At 41.8% G+C, this 21,661-nt stretch overlaps 1 protein-coding gene across 4 annotated transcripts; it reads left to right on the forward strand.

The window, feature by feature from the left end:
* The first annotated feature begins 1,082 nt into the window (after window positions 1-1,082).
* On the forward strand, window positions 1,083-21,211 carry DDX19B (DEAD-box helicase 19B). 4 transcript variants are annotated; one of them, XM_025888884.2, is made up of 12 exons: window positions 1,083-1,183; window positions 9,707-9,755; window positions 10,598-10,651; window positions 11,406-11,541; window positions 11,953-12,045; window positions 14,425-14,527; window positions 15,303-15,417; window positions 17,738-17,915; window positions 18,271-18,508; window positions 19,049-19,211; window positions 19,688-19,879; window positions 20,297-21,211. In XM_025888884.2, exons 1-12 carry the CDS (start codon window positions 1,112-1,114, stop codon window positions 20,356-20,358), a joined length of 1,455 nt encoding a protein of 484 aa, XP_025744669.1. In that variant the 5' UTR covers window positions 1,083-1,111; the 3' UTR covers window positions 20,359-21,211. The 4 variants fall into 4 exon arrangements, with proteins under 4 accessions (XP_025744669.1, XP_025744668.1, XP_025744670.1 ...); XM_025888883.2 differs by lacking the exon at window positions 1,083-1,183 and adding an exon at window positions 3,082-3,419; XM_025888885.2 differs by lacking the exons at window positions 1,083-1,183; window positions 9,707-9,755; window positions 10,598-10,651 and adding an exon at window positions 3,244-3,419.
* Window positions 21,212-21,661: the final 450 nt, after the last annotated feature.

Genomic DNA, 21,661 nt, shown 5'->3' on the forward strand with positions numbered 1-21,661 from the left:
AATTGAGTTGGCATCTGGTCCTCGATTTGCCTTTGAAAAATAATAATCAGTATTTATATGCGAGGCATTGCATTTCACATAGATTATTTCATTTAATTTTTAAACTGCATATGAGGCAGGTCAACTGGCATCTCTTTTCAAAGTTGAGGTAACTGCCTCCCCCAAGTTCACATGGAAGAGTAAGTTGCAGAGCTATGATCCAAACCCACTCCTGTTTAACTACAAAGCCCATAGTTTTGTTTTGTTTTGTTTTAAATAAGTTCTACACCCAATGTAGGGCTTGAACTCAGCTACCCTGAGATTAAGAGGCCCATGCTCTATACATGGCTCACTCTGAAGTAAAACATTGGCTGAACCTCTTGGGAGATGAGGAAGCTAATAGAGCTCAAGATAGTACAACTTAGTTTTGGAAATATGTAGTCCTAGATTCTAATTCTCCCATGGCACCTAAAATATTTTTATCATCTATAAAATGGACTTAGATCGTTCATTTATTTGCTATCAGGTCAAATGGGAGTGACTGAATACTTTTCAGACCATAAGTTGTTAAGAAATCACCTGATATCTTAAAATGCAGATCCTGGTTTAGTAGTTCTAGGAGTGAGGCCTGAGATTCTACATTCTAATGGGCTTGCTAGGTACTGATATCTATGCTGCGGCTGCTGCTGGAGGAGGAGGATCACACTTGGAGTAGCAAGGGCATAAACTAGGAATGAGCTTCTTCACCTATTTGTTCAGAGATAACGACTTAAAAGTTTGACCTACTTGGGGTATGTGTATTCCTCATCTAGTCATTCACCAAATGGGTATCAATTATGCATTAGTCCCTCAAGGTCAACATTAAGGAATGCAGACACTGCTCTACCCTCATAAAGTTTCCAGTCTAGCAAAGGAGCTGGATATTCAGCAAAAAATGACAAAGTTCAATGCACAAAGGATACTTTGCTGGAGCCTAGACTCAGCCTTTCCCCCCTGGGCACCTGGGCACGGTTGCCCAAGCCTGTGCCATCCCCTCCGCTGATTGGCTGGCCGGACAGGCTTCCAGGCCTCAGCCAATGAGGTTGGGGCGGTGAGTGGCCGTTGGCGGAGGTAACCGCCATGCTGTGGGGCAATGGCCGGGGCTGCTGGCCGCATCCGAGGCCGCGCCCTGGGGCGCTTTCCGCTTGCCTTGCCCGTGGGCGATGTGAGTATCTCTGAGATTAGAAACAAGACCCTTTTTTCCACATTTAGGCGTCTTCCTCACCCCCACCCCTGGAAGGGAGAGCCAAGAATAGTAACAATAGCTAATATTTATCAAGCCTTCGACATAGGCCTGTCACTATATCACATAACCTTTTGACTGTTGAATCATTGAATGATGCAGTGGGTACTTAACCATGACTTCAGAGAATACGGAGGCTGCCACAAGATCATGTGGGAGTAAATGCAGGAGGCTGCATTCTAATCCAGCTGCTCTTATAACCTTGATTCCTCTCTCCACGCTCGGCTTTGGAAGCCAGATTTCTTCTTAGCAGGTGTCTCACGTTGTGCTGGTATCTGGGGGTGGAGACAGGAGACCCTAGCATACTGATGCTTATTAAGTTTTGGGTTGTTTTGTTTTATAAAGAAAGCAACACGTGGTAAAAAGCATTTATGGGAAGGATAAGCACCATAATTCAGGAGAGCTGCTGTCTCTTGGGGGCTTCGATCAAATCTTAATTGTTTTCTTTCTTAAGCCCTAAGGTGGGAACCTAGGTGTTTATTATATTATTCCCTTTGTTTGTCTGAAATACAGTTTTAAAAGGAAAATATGCCCGTGGAAAATAAATTTAAGAGGATGAAATGTACAGAACGAAAAGGAAGTCTTCTCCCACCCCAGATTTCTAGAGGCCCTTACTAGAAGCAGTTACTGTTAGCAGATTTGTGTGTATCTCATACATTTTCTATAGTATCTACAAGCACATGAGGGTTTTCTTTTCCACAAGTGGATCCTATTATATATAGTCCTGCACCTCGGATGATTTCTTTTTTAACCTCATTAAACTTAAAAAAAAAAATCCTTAACCTCCATTAACCCTGTGATCAATATAATTTTGCTGGCAAAATATTCCTAGGATTGCTTCTAATATGATGAGATGTAGGTCATGGCTTCTTTGGCTGTGTGTTTGCCTTTTTCTTTTTGAACACCCTCCCCTGTAGGTTCCAAAAAATCTTCACCAAATGAACCCCCTCAAGCATACAGGAGAAAAAGAATCATGGCAAATACAGTATTGCCTGGAACTTTTACCCTTTTCTGAACATTCTTACTCTACAGGTAAAATCCCACATAGAGCCCACTACTGCTTGAAATTAATTTACTGAAGTAGAATGGTGGCAAAGAGAGATAAGTGGGGATTCATTTTCTCAGCCTGCAGGAAAATGCCCAGCTTCTTTATAGTGAAGTAACAAGGGGAGAGAACCTTGTTTGTTTCCAGTTAAGGGAAAGGGAGTGTCACACTTATTCCTTATTTTACCTCTTCTAAAAGTCCAAGATATTTTTTTCCTTTTAAAAAAATTCTCCCAATCACGCAACTTTTATATGGGAGCGCTGGGATTCCAACCCAGGCACAGCTAACTCCAAAAGTCACGACAGATGGAGAAGAGTTCCCTGGAATGAACTCATTTGCCCATTAAGCCGCTTTGCGTGGCCCTTTGCCTCTATCTCCTACCAATCTCTTCATCCCTGGCTCTTATCAATCCCCACAAGAACTGTGTCCTTCAGACACAAACCTCCTTGCTTTTTCTTGTGTCCGATCCTCTACCTGGAACACATTTCCCTAGCACCTTCCTTGAGTATTTTTTGAAGGTGAAATTCCTGTAAGTGGTGTTGCCACATAGTTTGCGGGATAAATTTTTAACCAAATGGTGTTTGACATGGCTGACTGCCAACCCCTGGACACTGAAAATGACCAACTTTAAGATCTTGTTTCAATACGCATTTTGGTGACTACTTTATCTGTAATGGTTCTGTGTTTTGATATAGTCAATCTATATGAGCTTCTATGCCGGCGTGCTGGGTGGGAAAGTGGTTTTGCTCGTGGGTTGGAGAGCCAGTTGGCAGTCAGAGTTTCTGGACGTTAGAGAAGAAAGCCTGAGCTAAGCAGGGGTCAGGGTTGGGGGTCTGAAAGCGATGGAAACTACAGCTCGAAGTGGGCGAGGGGCGGCTGGGTGGGCGCAGATCTGACGTCACTACGGCGCGCCACTTCCGGTCCCCAGCGCCTGAGCGAATGACTTCTCCCTCGGTGGGGCTGGAGCTCGGCTTGCTGCGATCCCAGGGACCCCACGATCGCGCCGCCCCAGTCAGGGAGTCTGCCAGCACCAGCGTCTCACCGGCGCCTGGGACCATGGCCACCGACTCGTGGGCCCTGGCGGTGGACGAACAGGAGGCGGCGGCCGAGTCGGTGAGTTGGCTTCAGCCGTAAAAGGGTCAGGGGGTCAGTTTTGTCCGGAGATCACCCCTGGATAGGACACTCGCTACTTTGGTCAGGACGGGTATGGGGCGCATGTGAGGATGGAGCCTGGACCCTGAGCTGGCTTTGTTTATCCATCCGCCTCCTGGGTTACATAAGAGCGGGTGAGTGCTCCCATGGATGAAGAGTCCAGCCGCCTGTCTTCCGGGAATCAAGACTGATTGTAGATTGTTGCACTCTCCCCACTTGGATTATAATCACCTTTGTGTCATTCTCCACCTCTGGATTCTGAGCTTCCTGGGCTCTGGGACCGTGGCTTACTCATCTTTGTGTACTTGCTTGCTTAATGATGATGAATGACCGATTCTGTAGGCCTGGTAGTAAATCCTCTTCTGATCACCTTAACTTCATTCTGGGCCTCACACACATTAACCAAGATATGACTTAAACGTGACTATGTAGAATTAATTCCTCCACCTAAACACTCTTAAGTTCTGATAGTGCTTTGAACCTACTTCTGTTAGTACTTATTTCTGTGAATTTCTTGCGAACAAGGACTTTTTCTTACTTTTTATATGACTGATAATATATGCACATAATTCAAAGAATCAAATAGTTTTTTAAAATATTTTATTTACTTGACACAGGCAGCGAGAGAGGGAATACAAGCAGGGGGAGTGGGAGAGGGACAAATAGGCTCCCTGCTGCGGGACTCGATCCCAGGACGCTGGGATCATGACCTGAGCTGAAGGCAGATGTTTAACGACTGAGCCACCTAGGCGCCCCGAGTCAAATAGTTTTAAAAACTGGTTCCACCACTACCAATTTTTTCCTCCTCAGAAACAACTAATAGTTTTCTTGAAGCTAATTTACATCATTGACCTCCTTGTTCTCTAAATAGCATGTTTGTTCTGCTAGTTTTTGAATTTTCAATTTTAGGCATTTACTGATTTTGATTTTTTTTTCTGATTTTGATTCTTTCCTCCATCCTTTTTCCACCACAGATGCACACCTTCCCACTCCCTACCTTTTCATTATAATTTTAGTTAGATCAGTATTTCATGTTTACATTATTAGTAGCTTATGAATACTTTTACTTTCCTATAAAACTTTGTTTTTCCTTGGAATTTATAATTGCCTTGCATTTTTGCTTCATGTTTTTGGTTCTTATCCCAACTCAACCCCAAGCTCTTTGCTAATTGTTTAGTTTATCTCAGGATGTTCAGACACATTAAGTATTAATTTGGAGCGCCTGGGTGGCTCAGTCAGTTAAGCGTCTCTTGATTTCAGCTTAGGTCATGATCTTGGGGTGGTGAGATTGATCCCCACATGGGAATCCACGCTCAGCGTGTAGTCTGCTTAACATTGTTTCTCTCCCCCTCAGCCTCCCCCCCACCGCTTTCTTTCTAAAATAAATAATAAAATCTTTAGTTAAAAAAAAAAGTATTCTGTTAATTCTATTTCCCCCAGGTCTTTTAGCCTGCTTCATATTGGACTAGTTCTCCTTATGCTTAGAGAGAACTCATTTCAGTGACTGGAGGGGAACAGGGCAGACTTCCCTTCACCTTCATTCTGAGGATTCACTCTTCTCTTGTGTTGGATCCCCTCCTTTCTATATCCCTTCTCTCCATCTTTATTGATTTGGTGAAATCACCCATCAGCTTTCTAGAGGTGTATCAGAAGTTTTGTTTGTTTTTATGATACTGTTGCATTTCTGGAAATACCTTATTTTGCCCTATCATTTGGATAGCTGGGTATAGAGCTGTAGGTTGGAAATTAATTTCCTACCAAATTTTAAAGGCATTGTTTCATTGTCTTTTAGACTTCTTTATTGGTTATTGAAATGTCTGAGACCATTCTGATTCCTGATGTGACCTGTTTTTCTCTTTGTAATCCTGAAGAATCTTCTGTTTCCAGTATACAGAAAATTCATGATAATGAATCTTGGTATGGGTCTTTTTTCATCCATTTTGCTGGCCACTGGGTGGGCTGTTGTATCATCTATTTTTTTTAAGGTTTTATTTATTTATTTGACACAGAGAGAGAAAGCAAAAGTAGGTAGAGCAGCAGGCAGAGAGAGAGGGAGAAGCAGGCTCTCCACCGAGCAGGGAGCCAGATGCGGGGCTCGATCCCAGGACCCAGGTATAGGTATCATGACCTGAGCTGAAGGCAGCCGCCAAACCGACTGAGCCACCCAGGCACTCCGGGTGGGTCCTTTCAATCTGGAAAATTCTTGTCCTTAAGTTATGAGAAAGTTTCTTGAAATATTTCGTTGTTGATTTCTCCACCTTTGTTTTTCCTTTGCCCTCTTTCAAGAATTCTTACTAGTTGACTGTTGGATCTCTTGGACTGGCCCAATTTTTAAGTCAAGTTTATTGAGGTGTAATTTACATGTAGTACAACTCACCCTTGTTCAGTGAATTTTGACAAAGGCATTCAGTTGTGTAACCACCACCACAATCAAGATACGGAACATTTCCACCACCTCCAAAAGTTCCCTCAAACTTTCGCAGTCACTGCCTTCTCCCCACCCTTCTCTGGCAACTGCTGATTTGTTTTCTGTCTCTTTAGATTTGCCTATTCTGGATATTTTATATAAATTGAATCATACAATATGTGGTCTGTTGTGTCTGGATGCTAGCATTATATTTTCAAAGTTTGTCCATGTTGCAGTAGGTGTCATTACTTTTTATTGCCAAATAATAGTCCACTGTCTAGATATATCATATTTATCCATTCATCAGTGTCCATTGATGAGCATTTAGATTGTTTCTACTTTTTGGTTATTATGAATAATGTTACTATGATTGTTCATGTACAAGTTTTTGTGTGGACATTTCAAATCTCTTGGGTATACACCTAGAAGTGGCATTTCTGGATTATATAATAACTCTATGTTTAACTTTTGAGGAACTGTCAGACTTTTCCAGAGTGGCTGCACCACTGTATCATCCTTAAAATGATTATCTTCTATGAGAGTAGTATTAACTATGACAGGCACCATTCTGTAGAGGTTAAAACCTTAGTCTTTATAGCCAGACAGTCTAGAATTTGTATTCTGGATCCATCATTTACTAGTTATATGACTTTGGGCAAATTGCTTAATCTTTCTGTGCCTCAGTTTCCAAATGGAGATAATCATAATACCTACCTCATTGAGTTATGGACATGCTTGTTATAAGTGCTACGTAAGTAATAGCAATTGTTATTATCCATAAATCACAGTTCCTTTGCAGGAATCCTTTTTTTAAAAATGTTTTTAAAAATATTTTATTGGGGGGGGGGCAGGGAGAAGCAGGGAGCCCAACGTGGGTCTTGATCCCAGGACCCTGGGATCATGACCTGAGCCAAAGACAGACACTTAACCGAGCCACCCAGGTGTCCCTGCAGGAATCTTTTAAATTAGTTGTCCATATCCTATGGATTAGATAGTTGAACCTGGATAAGATTTGTGAATCTACTTAACCATGCACAAGTAAATTAGATCACAATATTCCAAAACTGAGCAAATGAGTAAAGACGCCTCTGTTACCCTCGGCCTTATGGAACTCTCACTGAGGACACTGCATGACATAGGTGACAGTGATGTGTGTAGTGCAAGGTTACTGTATTTTAAATATTCATTAAGCTTCATTATTTATTTTAGATAAGAAAATACTAGATTCTATTTATATTTATTTCCTCCTCCTCCAGTGGCTCCTCTCTTTGTTCCCCTCTGTTCCTTTGGGAGATTTCTTTTTAGAGGAGGACACACAGATAAGAAAATTGATGCGTATGACTCTACTCTATGTCCTCTACTTCACCATTTTGCCAGAGATAATCCCTGTTCTGTATAGTTCACTTACCTTTAAATCTTTTATGTCTCAAGAATCCTTTCTCAAGTAGCTTTTGAATAAAATGCAATGTGTAACTGTAGTTTTCAATTATTTTATTTTTTTCAATTATTTTAACATATCTTAAAAACTAAAATATTAAAGGCCTTGAAAATATGGCTATTAAAAAGTGGATTTTTTGCTTTGTTGCCTTTTGGTTAATTTCAGAATGGTTTTTGAAGTTACAAGAGAAATTGGTTTCTCCTCTTTGGTCCAAGTAAATAAAGCAAAGGAAGGTATCTAAGCTAACTATACTTTCTTTTTTTTTTTTTTTTAAATGATAGTGCCCGGCACTTGGCAATTTCTTTTTTTTTTTTTTTAAGATTTTATTTATTTATTTGAGAGAGAGAGAGAGAATGAGAGATAGCGTGAGAGGGAAGAGGGTCAGAGGGAGAAGCAGACTCCCTGCTGAGCAGGGAGCCCGATGTGGGACTCGATCCCGGGACTCCAGGATCATGACCTGAGCCGAAGGCAGTCGCCTAACCAACTGAGCCACCCAGGCGCCCCTAACTATACTTTCATTATAAGTTTCAGTGTTCAGTTCACGCACATTGCACTGGGTAATACAGACTTCACTGTCTCTGCTTTACAGGCTTGGAGGTCCTCAGAGCCAAGTGAGGAGCAAGTTTGTTTTTAGATTCCGCTGGAACCTCTCCAGAATCCTGATACGTTGTAATCAAAATATCTGTTGGTTTCATTTACATTGTTACTACCAACTTTACTACATATTGCATTTTAGTTACTTTAACTGTTACTTTACTCTGTTAACTTCAATTTGAACAGTATATCAACAAAAGAATGGTTTGTCCTTTTTATCATTGAATATTAAAATGTTTTACAGTAATAGATGTTTGTAACTCATTTATACTTCATTAACTCATTTATACCTCAGCCCTATCATTTGTTTTAGCTAGCAGTTATCACCCTAGGAATGAGTACTATTAACCTAACTGTTGTAAATATTGCCAGTAAGTCAGGCAGTCTGTCTGTATGTTTGTCTGTCTGTCTCTCTCCCCCGCCGTGCAATCTTGCCCTCTCCCTCTTAATAGACCTGGATACTACATTTAAACAGGGTTTGTTGGTAGGATGTGAAGAAGTGTTTTAGAGAAGACTAAAATATATTGAACACCTGCTGTGTATCATGCACTGCACTGGTCACTTCATATTCATTGTCTGTTAGTGTATTTGCTATCATGTGGAGTTAATGAAGGATTTTTACTGCTTTTATGATTTCCTTTTTTTGCCATTTCCTTTCTTGCCAGTCTCTCCAGCGTGTTCCTCCCTACTCCCCATCCCCTACCACCAAAGCAGAGACACCAGAAACTCCCTTTTCAGTTTCCAACAATAGAAGTGTGGTTCCTCCATCCCAACTAACCATACATTAAAACAGAGGTTTGTTTCATTTCTCTCTTGCCTTTCCCCTTTCCTGGAGTTAGAGGAAAGGCAGAATGAACCTCAAAACATAACCAATGTAGGTGGTGCTTTAAGAAATAGCCATTTTCATTCTTCCCCTTCACTAGATGATGTCCTAAGCCCCACTTAATATTTTATGATTAGAGCACCTGCTTTGTGCTAGGTCTAAAGATCAATTAAACAAAAATACTCCTGTCTTTAAGGTATTTTCTACCCCCCCAGCTTTTATGAGGTGAAACTGACAAATAAAAGGGTATTTTCATTCTAATAGAGGAGATAAGTCCCACCAGGATATGCCTAATTTACAGTGTTTGATCAAAGTCCAAATAATTCTTTCTCTGAAATGTCTCTCTGCTCTGACCCTTCCTTTGTATTCCTACTTCAGATTGCTAGGTATTTTGATTACACAGTGTGCCACAATGCCCCAGACTGTTCAGTTTAAAATATTAGACTTCCACCACAAGGCAAAAAACAAGGCAACCTGAATGTGAGGGTGCATATCAGCATGTTGTGGTCCTGTAGCTCAAACATATCGTGCAACGTAACTGATTCCTATTCACAGATGCTTTTTGTTGCAGCCCTCCCACCTTGATGTTCTCTGTCTGAAGTGTGATTGCATTTTCCAATATCTTTTAAAATTTCCTGTTGTTTGGAATATGAGAGAATGACAAACGGTATTCTACTGAGAGAGTCTTTGTAATCAGGGCATTAAGCAAACTCATAAATTATAATTTTCTCTAGGGACTGTAATTAGGGAGTGTGGATTTTGAGTCATTTGTGTAACCAGTTTTTTTTTTTTCTACTATGTTTATGGGAAATTTTGTTTATTCTCACTCATTTAGTCGACAAAAGGAGCCCATCAGAACAACTTAATGAATAGATCTTGAGAGTAGCTCATTTCTCCCCAGCTTCACTGGGGAGGCTCTGTTGATTCAAAATCTTTCAAGTGATTTTCCTGACACTTTCCCCCCTCCCCCCATATTCTCCATTTAGTTGAGCAACTTGCATCTTAAGGAAGAGAAAATCAAACCAGATGCCAATGGTGAGTAAAAGCTAGTTTGAAAACAAATGTGATTTCCTTTAGTATTTCTGCTTTGACATAATAACTATCTGGAAAAAAAAAATTATATATTTACCAAGCAGGGGGCTGGCAGATACTGGCAGTCATTTGATTTGGGAACTAAACTGGATTGTTTTGCTTTGTATTGTGCTTAAAATAAGCATGAGGATACCTAATTGACTTATATTACTGACCATGAGAATATACAACAGACAAAGTATGAGCAACCTGAGAGTTAACCTATTGCCATTCTGAAATGTCTACCCAAAATCCAAGATTTCCATTAAATTTTTGTTGATGTACATAATATGATGGGGGGTGGATAGTAACATTAACCTCATTCCAAATTCATTTACAATCTTTTTCTGTAATTTTTTCATACCTACAATGTTGTTTGAATATACATTTCTATTAAACAACAGTTTATATACATAGAATCTTAATGGCATTACAGTGTTCATATACTGATGAAATATGGTTTGCATAGATACTCCTCTGTTGAGCATCAAGGTGGTTTGTGATCATTGCCTGCTCTGATCATCTTTCTGTAACATTCAGAAATACCGATGCTATGAGGGAAAGTCCCATTAGTGTTTGATGTACCATGAGAGGACTCGGAATAGGGAAGAACTGAAATATAAGCATTGTTCCATACCTTTGTTTATTTAAGAACAATAAAATGCTTTTATCTGTGGCTTGGTTTCCTCATTTATTTTTCTGCTCCCCAGGCCTTCACATTTCTAGTGTCTCATAGAATTTGAATTGTCTCAGCTGTTGGGTATGGGATGTAATATTGAATGACGGCCACTTTGTGTCTGATAAAGGTGCTGTTGTCAAGACCAATGCTAATGCAGAGAAGGCAGATGAAGAAGAGAAAGGTAACACAGCCTAGAGCTATACCCATGAGGTTCTACAGTCTTAAGAGAATAGATTGTTACAAGGCTTCATTTTTATACCCAACTTGGCTTGACTTCAGTGGGAGTCATAGTGCTAATAAACACTCAACATAGTTGTTTAAGGAATTCTCAATGTTTACATTTTAGAGAAATTTTACTTTGAGCAATTGATGAACTTCAACAGCCGCAGGAAATATGCCCTGAATGATGATCTTTTACAGGGCATTATAAAAGAAATTTTAAGTTGCATCCCCATTGTCTACTAAAATTAATGCTATTTGGACACATTAAAGGTGGATAACAACATACAGCTTATGATATCAAGATACAAACTTTGTTAATTTCTGGGTTTTTTTTTTCATTGGGCCAAGCTAATAATTTTCAATTTTCTATTGAGCACAAATTGGGGAGTAAGTACTTCGGCTGACATAGGAAGAGTAGATAACCTCCAGAAAGGAGGGTTTGGAATAGAGTCCTGGAGAGGAGTATGAGGCCAAACTGCATGATACCAGTATCAAAATCTTAATCTTTAATAAAGCAATTTTAATTCTATTTATAAGTCAAAATTACGATATGTCTTGAATTAGAAGTCCTAGCATGAATACATGTTAGTGCTTAAAATGCCAATGACAAGTGAATTCAGATGAGCTCATGGTGGATTTCATGGCCTTTTAAAATTCTTTGCTCTCAAAAAAAATTACAAAAATAAAATTCTTTGCTGTCTTTTTCCTGACAGAGGACAGAGCTGCCCAGTCCTTACTCAACAAGCTGATCAGAAGCAACCTTGTGGATAACACAAACCAGGTGGAAGTCCTGCAGCGGGACCCAAATTCCCCGCTCTACTCAGTGAAGTCCTTTGAGGAGCTTCGGCTGTGAGTGTTTACTTTCTGACTCTCCCCTTTGTGTTAGATAGAGACCCTAGGCCTATTATGTCTGTGTGTATGTGTATATATATTTTATCACAGAACATTTTTAGCTAATACAAGTTTATTTTTTTACTTTTTTTATGCAAAAAGGTGATTTTATTAAAGCAGGAGCACAGGACCCATGGGCAGAAAGAGCTGCTGCTCGCTAATACAAGTTTAATCAAAGAATTTAGCTGCTTTGGGCTGTTAAGTAAAATTTCCAGGTAATGTGAATTGTGCAAAGTGCACAATTCAAGTATTATTAGTTGTAAGTAAACTGTGTGTAACAACAGTAAGAAAGAGAGGAAAAAAATCCCTCAGATATTTGGGTTCGTTCCTCAACCAAAGAGACAGTGACTTTCATCTCTGTTTTCCCAGGAAACCACAGCTTCTCCAGGGAGTCTATGCCATGGGCTTTAACCGTCCATCCAAGATACAAGAGAACGCACTACCTTTGATGCTTGCTGAGCCGTATGTGTCCTGATACAACTCTATCCCATTTTTAATTTTCCATTTTTTTAATTTTCTATTTTAAAAAAACTATACTGATAATACATGCTTATTTTAGCAAAGTTAGAAAATAAAAAATAAGAAAAATTGCTTGTAATCTTCTCCCACCCACTATACTAACATTTAGAGACTTATAAACTTTTTTTACATAAACTCACATATTTATACCTTTTTGAAAAAAATGGAACCATATGAAATCTTAAATGCTTTTTAAAAACTTAGATGATCATCTTTCTACGTTTGTAAATAAACATTCATCATTCATATACACCATGCTTTCATAAGATGGATATATAAAATGTATTGTGTCAAATATAGTAAACAAAAACCAAATAGGATTCTGGGAAACCAGAATAGGGTAATTACTAAGGCGGTTCTGTAGTGCAGTGCTTTTCATGCTTTCATAGGCACATGAATCTCCTAGGAATTTATTAAAATGCAGATTCTCATTTCAGTCCATCTGAGGTTCACTATTTCTAAGAAGCTTCTAAAGTGATGTTGATGTTGCTAGTTTCAGACCACATTTTGAGCAAGAACATTCAAGAGCATGCGGAACTTGTTATAAAAACTGATCCCTACGTTATATATGATTATGTAAAGTTGTACTGCATATAATCCTAAATCCTGAAACTCCTCTTGTATAGTCTAAAAATAGACATTTTAGGTCTGTATTTTCTTTTTCTTTGTTCTCTGTCTTAATAGTGACTTTTTTCATGATGAATAATGTCTCTTTTTAGCTTGACACTTTGAGCATCTATGAAAAGCATTAAGATCTATAAATACGAATGACCAATGTGAAACAAATAAATATTCCATTTATGCACCTCTAAGTATGTTCAATTTTTAAATCATCAATGTTAGAAGAGACCTGAGAGAATTATCTAGTACCTTTCTTCATTTACAAATATGTATTGAGTGCAGGTATGTAACAGATACTATCCTAGGCATTTGGTTACATTAGTAAACAAAGCAGACCAAAATTCCTGCCTGTAAGGAGCTTAATCTTGAGTATAGATTATTTTTATTAAATTTATTAAATGTATTTTTATTAAAAATAAATAAGATATATAGTATATAGTGTGTTAGACAGTAAGTTGTAAATGTAATTAATGCCACTGAATTGTACACTTAAAAGCTGTTTTTAAAGAAGGTGATAAATACTGGGGCGCCTGGGTGGCTCAGTGGGTTAAGCATCTGCCTTCGGCTCAGGTCATGATCCCAGGGTCCTGGGATCAAGCCCCGCATCAGGTTCCCTGCTCAGTGGGTAGCCTGTTTCTCCCTCTCCCTCTGTCTCCCTGCCACTCCCCCTGCTTGTGCTCTCTCTCTGTGGGTCAAATGAGTAAATAAAATCTTAAAAAAAAAAAAGTGATAAATGCTAATGAGAAAAAGAGCATAATAAGGGAGATCAGGAATACCAAGGGAACTGACTGCAATTTTCCCCCAACATTATATTATGAAAATTGTCAAAAAACAAAATCAAGAGGATTTTTTTTTTGAGAGTAGAGAGAGAGCACTAAAGTGGGGTGGGGAGGGGCAGAGGAAGAGAATCTTAGCAGTCTCCATGCCCAGCACAGAGCCCCACACAGGGCTAGATCTCATGACCTGAGCCAAAATCAAGAGTTGGATGCTTAACTAACTGAGCCATCCAGGTGCCCTAAAGTTGAAAGGATTTTATAGTGAACACCCATATGTCCATCACCTAGACACTCACTAACATTTTACTGTACTTTATCACATAGCTATCCACCAATACCTCATTTTTTAAGGCATTTCAAAGTAGGTTGCAATTTTAATCAAGTGCTTAGGGTAGGATCTCATCAAGTAGGTGATGTGTGAGCAAAGCCTGGAAGGAGAGAGAGTTGACATGTCATTTGGGGACAGTGGTCCCAGCGGAGTACAGAAAACCCTGGGATGGGGGAATGGCTGGCATGCTTTCGGGGCAGCACCAAGGCCTTTGTGGTGGGGTGGGTAAGGAAGCAGGTGGTAGGAGCTGAGAACAGAGAACTACTAGGGAGCCAGATCAGGTAGGACCCTGTAATGCAGGACTTTTACTTTTACTCTGAACGAAATGGGGAGTGACTGGAAGGCTTTTGAGCAGAGCATTGACATGTGCTGACTCACATTTAAAAGAATCACTGGCTGCTGTGTTGAGAGTAAAAGATATGGAGTGCTTTAAATCCCACCAGTCTTCTCTCTGTGGTGCTTTGTGTTTGTGGGGCAAGCACGTGTAACTATTGCAGAAATCAAAGCCTCCTTCCATAAACTAATTTATTCTTCATTGTTATTAACTAAAAGGATACTTGAGATTTAAGCCCCTAAACAGTTTGTTTTCTTGTGCAGCCCACAGAACTTAATTGCCCAGTCTCAGTCTGGCACTGGTAAAACAGCTGCCTTTGTGTTGGCCATGCTCAGCCAAGTAGAACCTGCAAACAGATACCCCCAGGTAAGGGCTTGGTAAATTTGGATTTTCTGCTAATGTGTAGCTAGAAATTACATTTGATGGACTAAAAGCCAAGATGCATATTACTTTTTACATAAACCAGAACACCTCGTCTATAGCACAAACAATATGGTTGATCTTCCAGTAGCAACATGCATCCTATTCCCTTTCCACGGTTTGCCAGTTCTGAGATACTGCTGACAGGCTTGGCACCTTTACTTTAAAAAAAAAAAAAAAAAAACACCTCTTCTAGGGCGCCTGGGTGGCTCAGTCGTTAAGCATCTGCCTTCGGCTTGGGTCATGATCCCAGGGTCCTGAGATCAAGCCCCGCGTCGGGCTCCCTGCTCGGCGGGAAGCCTGCTTCTCCCTCTCCCACTCCCCCTGCTTGTGTTCCCTCTCTCTCTCTCTGTCAAATAAATAAATAAAATCTTTAAAAAAAAAAGAAAGAAAAAACCTCTGCCATCTACAACTATCGTCCTTTGGAAAGTTCTGAGAACTTTCTGAGTAAGTGAAAAGGAAGCTAATCTCCACCTGGAATTTCAGATCTGTGCTCTCATGTGGGTTTTTGTATTCCTGTGGCCAAAAGCTACTTTCAAGTGTATTTACCCAGCCAGAGTTCTAACCCTTACGAATTCTAACTTAAGACTTTGCAGCTTAAAGAATCAAATGGCCTGCACTTTAATTTACATGCTCTTCTTCAGCTTTAGCTGGAGGAGTAAGTCCTGACGGTGATCCCCCACTGCCCTTGAGATCTCACTCTGCACTCTCTCCCTGCCAGTGTCTGTGCCTCTCCCCAACTTATGAGCTCGCCCTTCAAACGGGAAAAGTGATTGAGCAGATGGGCAAATTTTACCCTGAACTGAAGCTAGCTTATGCTGTCCGAGGCAATAAATGTGAGTATGAACATGTGATCCTAATTCATTAACCTAACAACTTCTATTTTAAAAATTTCAAAACACATACAGTAGTTGAAATAATAAAAATGAACAATTCACCTAGATTCAAAAATTTAACATTTTGCCAAATTTACTCTATATGTGTGTGTATGTTTTGGGGGAACCATTTGAAAGTAAACTGCAGACGCTGTGGATCTTTACTCCTAAATACTTTAGAATGGAGGCACATGGCTGGCTCAGTCAGGAGAGCATGTGACTCTTGATTTCAGAGTTGTGAGTTTGAGCCCCACATTGGGTGTAGAGGTTACTTGGAAATAAAATCTTGGGGCACCTGGATGGCTACCAGTCGGTTAAGCAGCTGACTCTTGATTTCAGCTCAGGTCTTGATTTCATGGTTGTGAATTCAAGCCCCACATGGTGCTCCACAATGGGAGTGGAGCCTACTTAAAAAATCTTTTTTTTTCTTTTTAAAGATTCCATTCATTTATTTGTCAGAGAGAGAGCACAAGCAGGGGGAGCAGCAGGGATAGGAAGAAACAGGCTCCGTGCTGAGCAAGGAGCCCAATGTGGGACTCGATTTCAGGACCTTGGGATCATGACCTGAGCTGAGAGCAGATGTTTAACCCACTGAGCCACCAAGGTGTCCCTTAAAGAAATCTTTAAAAAAAATTTTTTTAAATAAATACTTTAGCATGCATCTCATAATAAGGACGTTCTTAAGCATACCCACAAAACCCTTATCACAACCAAGAAAATTAGCAGATTCTCTAAGAACTAGTATCTAGTCCATTTTTATTTTTCCCCGATAATCCTAAAAGTCCCATTGTCTTTATGGCGGTTTTGTTTTTGAACCAAGATCAAATTGATGTGTATGCACTGCATTTGGTATTGTGTATCTTACATTTCTTTAAATCTAGAATAGTCCCTCCACCTCCTCCTCCCCCCACTACCTCTGACTTTTTGAACAGGCCAGACCAGTTGCTCATAAAATGCTGCACATTCTGGATTTGTGTAATTGCCTAATTTCTTTTTAATGTCATTAGAAGAACAAAAATGTTCTAGAATATTCATGACAATTAACTCTGGCATTTAATTTTTTTAACTGAGTTATAATTAACAGAGTGTTTTATTAGTTTCAGCTATATAATGATACAGCAATTCTGTATTTTTCTCAGTTCTCATCAAAATAAGTGTAATAAATGTAAAGGATCCCCTGTATATTTCATCCAACCGCCACCTACCTCCCATCTGGCAAAAAAGTTTGTTCTCTGTATTTAAGAGTCTTGTTTTTTGTTTGGAGCTTATTTTTATTATTTTTTCTTTATTCATCTTTCCTACTTTTGTTTTGCAACAAATTAACAATATTTAAGTAATTTGAAAAGTGTTGAAAGCTTGGCTATGAATCTTTAACACGTGTAACTATGACTCATAGAAATCCACTCAGCGTACAATATCCCAATACCAACTTGAAGTTGCTTGTAAAAAGTAGTAAGATTATAAAACTTAGTGGAAGATGATCATAATACATTTAAAATTTTGCAGTTTGGGTTGAAGTTAGAATGCCAGAGTCTGAGTAACTGTTGTGGGAGACAGTAATTGGTTTGTTTAACAGAAGGAAGAAGCAGCATTTATTGGCTTTGAATTGACTCAACATTCACACTTGGGCAAAATTTTGGCATTGATTAGAAAGAGTTTGTGTATGTCAGCTCAAGGTTGTAATTAAAGGACTTAAATTCAATCTATAAATGCCGTCTAATTCAAAATGAAGAGCCACATCTCAGTTTCAAACCACACACAGTCAAGAACGTGCCATGGCCCACCAGGTCTTGTCTGGGGAAGCACTTTACCTAAGAGAAGCAGTTTGTGTTTGAGAAAGCAAAGCCATTCATGATGAATCCTATTTTCTGACCTGGGCAAGGGGTGTGTAAAGGCAACTGGCTTGTTTGATGTAGATGCCAGGATAGCTGAGGGGCAGAGTGCACTGGAGAGCGCTTGTGAGGAAGTGCAACCTCGGGCTGGGGGAATGATGCTGACAGAGAAGAAAGAAAGATAACAGATCCTCCTTGAAAGAGAACTGGATGACTACAAAGAATGGACAAGAACACTACTGAAGAGGCTTTCATCTTGTCACTGTTTCTATCCTTACTATGTTTTTTCAACATTATTAAATACTATAGTGATATTTTAACCTTTCCTTAAGATATTAATGCAAACATCAAAACAGTTGCATTAAAATACATCATAGCTTTAGATTTTCTCAGAGAGGAAAGCTGGCTTTACCATGGAAATACCCACAGAAAACATCTTGTCTCCACAGTGGAAAGAGGTCAGAAGATCAGTGAACACATTGTCATTGGCACCCCTGGGACTGTTCTGGACTGGTGCGCCAAGCTCAAGTTCATCGACCCCAAGAAGATCAAGGTGTTTGTTCTGGATGAGGCTGACGTGATGATAGCTACTCAGGGCCACCAAGATCAGAGCATCCGCATCCAGAGGTAGGAACTCTTGAGCCAAAAGGAACTTCTCAGCCTCCTGATCTGCAGCATCTTTTCCTTTTACTTCAAACACCTCTTCTTGCTCCTGTCAGGTTCTTTACTTTAGTACTTCCGGAAGCATTTGTTCGATGGGCTGTTTCCTCATCAGCACTGACCGTGGGTTGAGGAAGGAGACTTAGGGGATCTAACACCAGCCCCATTCCTGCCCCATGGCTGCACTCACCTCCTCCCTGCTGTTCTCCTCCCCCTTTTGCCACTTTCCTGGGCATGTAGACCATGCAAGCCGGGGCGGCTTTCTTCTGTTCCTTCCAGGGAGACTCGGGATCATGCCACATACCTGGGTCTTCCCTTGCAGGATGCTGCCCAGGAACTGCCAGATGCTGCTTTTCTCTGCCACCTTCGAAGACTCCGTATGGAAATTTGCCCAGAAAGTGGTCCCAGACCCAAACATTATCAAACTGAAGCGCGAGGAGGAGACATTGGACACCATCAAGCAGTATTACGTCCTGTGCAATAACAGAGATGAGAAGTTCCAGGCCTTGTGTAACCTCTACGGGGCCATCACCATTGCTCAGGCCATGATCTTCTGCCATGTGAGTAGCAGTGGAGGCGGCAGGGCTGCCGGGGTAGGAGCTGCACTGGAGGGGGTTCCTGCCCCTCCTCTCAGCCCGCTCCCCGTCAGTGCTGAGGAGGACCAGGTGCCCTGTGTGGCCAGAAAGGAAATGATGAGTCGCCTCCACCTGCCTCAGGGAGTATTCTCAGATTGTAATGAGTTATGAGGGAAAGACTGTGAAGAATTGAACCTTCTTTGGTTCTACTTCTTAGAGATAACTTGGAAAATACTCCAGATAACATCCAATGAAATAATTATAAAACATTATGAATATAGACTATTTGAGAATGAAGACCTCTGGCTCACACCTCACTCTTCCTAGCTGAACACTAAAATGATTTAAGTAATTCATCAAAAAAAAAAAAGACATGGCTAACATTATTTGTGAAATTGGTAAGCCTTTCCTGCTGACTCAACTCAGCAGGTCTTCATGTACTTTAATGGCAGTAAACCACTTTTTTGCAGATTTTTTTTTTTAAACATTAAAAACATGCATTTAAAACAATTCTGTTCACTCCAGACCCGCAAAACAGCGAGCTGGCTGGCAGCAGAGCTCTCAAAAGAAGGCCACCAGGTGGCCCTGCTGAGTGGCGAAATGATGGTGGAGCAGAGGGCTGCGGTGATCGAGCGCTTCCGAGAGGGCAAAGAGAAGGTGCTGGTGACCACCAACGTGTGTGCCCGCGGTGAGCAGGGAATGCGTCTGTCCGCCAGGCCCCGGGTCGCCAGGGAAGTCGTCCTGTACGGGGCACTCTGCTGGTTTGAGGGAGTCCACGTGGGGTTGGTGCTGGAGAGACTGGATTCCCCCGGCAGATAAGAACCGTCACAGAAGCCAGGGGCCCCGATGCTGGAAGGCCACGCACCAGCATCTCACTGGTTCAGGACGGTGCTTGCTCTCTCTGGGGCCCCCACTGAGGTTCTGGCTGCATCTCCAGGTACTGGTGTCTAGCAGAGGCTCGCTCACTGGCGGTGTAATTTTGTTAGCACCTGCCCAAGTTCTCTTTTTCCCTCTGGGTTCCGCTGCGTGCCCCCATCCCCGAATCCCACAGCCGGCCTGCCCCAGACTCTTCCTTCCACCTGAAGCTGGTGCGTGTCGGCCTCGCTTGGTTGGCGGTGGTTTTCGTCTCCCGTCCTGACTCCTCTCCACCTGTCTTTCATGCAGGTATTGATGTCGAACAGGTTTCTGTCGTCATCAACTTTGACCTCCCCGTGGACAAGGATGGGAACCCGGACAACGAGACCTACCTGCACCGGATCGGGCGCACGGGCCGCTTTGGCAAGAGGGGCCTGGCAGTGAACATGGTTGACAGCAAGCACAGCATGAACATCCTCAACAGAATCCAGGAGCATTTTAGTGAGTGGTTGGGAGTGGCCCCCGCCAGGGCCCTTTCCTTACAGGGGAAGTCCAAGGGAGGGGAGGAAAGGGGGTTCTCCCGTGGCCCCGAGAGAAGCCTGTGTCCCTGTTAACAGTCCCCTCCTTTCCTACAGTATGGAAGTCTCAGAGCACACCTGGCGAGTTTTCAGGGCCAGGGACTCGAATGACAGTGCCCCCCTGGCCAGGCTGAAGGGCCTAGGGCTCTGTCCCTTGCTCAGGCACCGGGAGTCTTTGGGGTCAAGGGAAAGATGGCTGTGGCCAGAGGCATGGCCCCGTTCCTAGGCTGGGCAGAACCGTGTGTTTCCCCTCTCCCTGCCGTGCTCTCCCTTCCCTAGGTGTGTGTCTCCATGGGAGCCCCACGTTGATTTCTCTCTGAATTCTCATTTTTCTCCCCAGATAAGAAAATAGAAAGATTGGACACGGATGATTTGGACGAGATTGAGAAGATCACCAACTGAGACGCTCCACCAGTCGCCAGTGCCCACCCCGGCACTCTGCCTGCACGGGAGACCGGTGCTTTCACGGCACAGGCCTCGACAGTCACCACAAAGACAAAGGCAGAGGAGAGAGAAACTACCTACCTCATTTTAAATTACGTTTGGACTAGACAAAAATTGTGCAACTGATGGGGGAAGGTAGAAAAAAATTGTTTACACAACTTCTAAGGATTAGGCGTGAATACACAGAAATTTACCTTTTGGAAATTCCGTTTTTTGGCCAGCTTCTTCCCCATCCTGATGTTGTTGCTAATCACTTGCTCAAGATTCCTGTGGCAGCCCCTGCCTATTTTCTGGACAGGAGTGTTCAGGACAGCTACCAGACAGAGGTGAAGAGGGACACAGAGGCCCCAAGTAGGATAGGTGTATAGGCCAGCCATCATGTTTGGAGTATGGCATGAGGCCTCTGAGCTGGTGCTTTGGATTTGGGGTGGGACAGCTCATCTGAGTGTTGTCAGCTCCCTCTGTCCTGATGCCCACAGCAAGAAGGGATTTGCTAAGCATCGACCAAAATGCCACCCTGGGACTTATGGTGTATGCAGATTTGTGTTGCAGGACCACAACCTCCTGGTTCTCATCAGCAGGTGCAATCTGTGTATGGTGCACATCTGATTACTGGTAGGTCCCTTGCCTGTGCTTGAGCAAGGCCTGTGGACAAATCATTGTGGAGTGTTTGTGGTGGCCCCCTAGCTTGCCGCACAACCTGGGCTCACAGGCACTTGCAGCATCTTTTTTATAATCCCTAATGTTACCTTGACCCCTTAGAGCCCCAGGCAAATAAAAGGTGATCTAAGGTTTGGATCTTCAGTGAAAATTGTGGCTTCAGGTCACTCATGGCCAGCCTCAAGGCAGCTCCAGAAGTGATCAGCAGTAGTCACAAATAACTTACTTTGTCTCCAGATCCCAGAAGGCAAGATTTGTCAGAGCTGGGGTATGATTTCAGATATCTGGTGTCTTGGTTGTAAAGTGATTCCGAACGTCTGTGTTCACAGTTCTTGGAATACAGAGTGCAATAAGGGACTAGAAGGACTATGGCCATTCACCTGTGCACTGCAGGAGTAACTGCCAAGGACTTGGCTCCCTCCTTACTGGGCATCTTTGTGCAGAATAGTCAGAGCAAATATTAGTAACGGACAATTCCTCATACCTGGCCAAGGCTGATGGTACCCACGGAATCACAGAGCAAGGATGAGATGAAACTGAAACCCCAGCCACAAGGAGTCCTCTCCAGCTCTTTGACCTTGGTACAGAATGGCTACTTTGT

This window comes from Callorhinus ursinus, unplaced genomic scaffold (genome assembly GCF_003265705.2).
Source record: "Callorhinus ursinus isolate GAN/ISIS: 27379988/994484 unplaced genomic scaffold, GSC_fseal_2.0 scaffold37, whole genome shotgun sequence".
Classification (NCBI taxonomy): domain Eukaryota; kingdom Metazoa; phylum Chordata; class Mammalia; order Carnivora; family Otariidae; genus Callorhinus; species Callorhinus ursinus.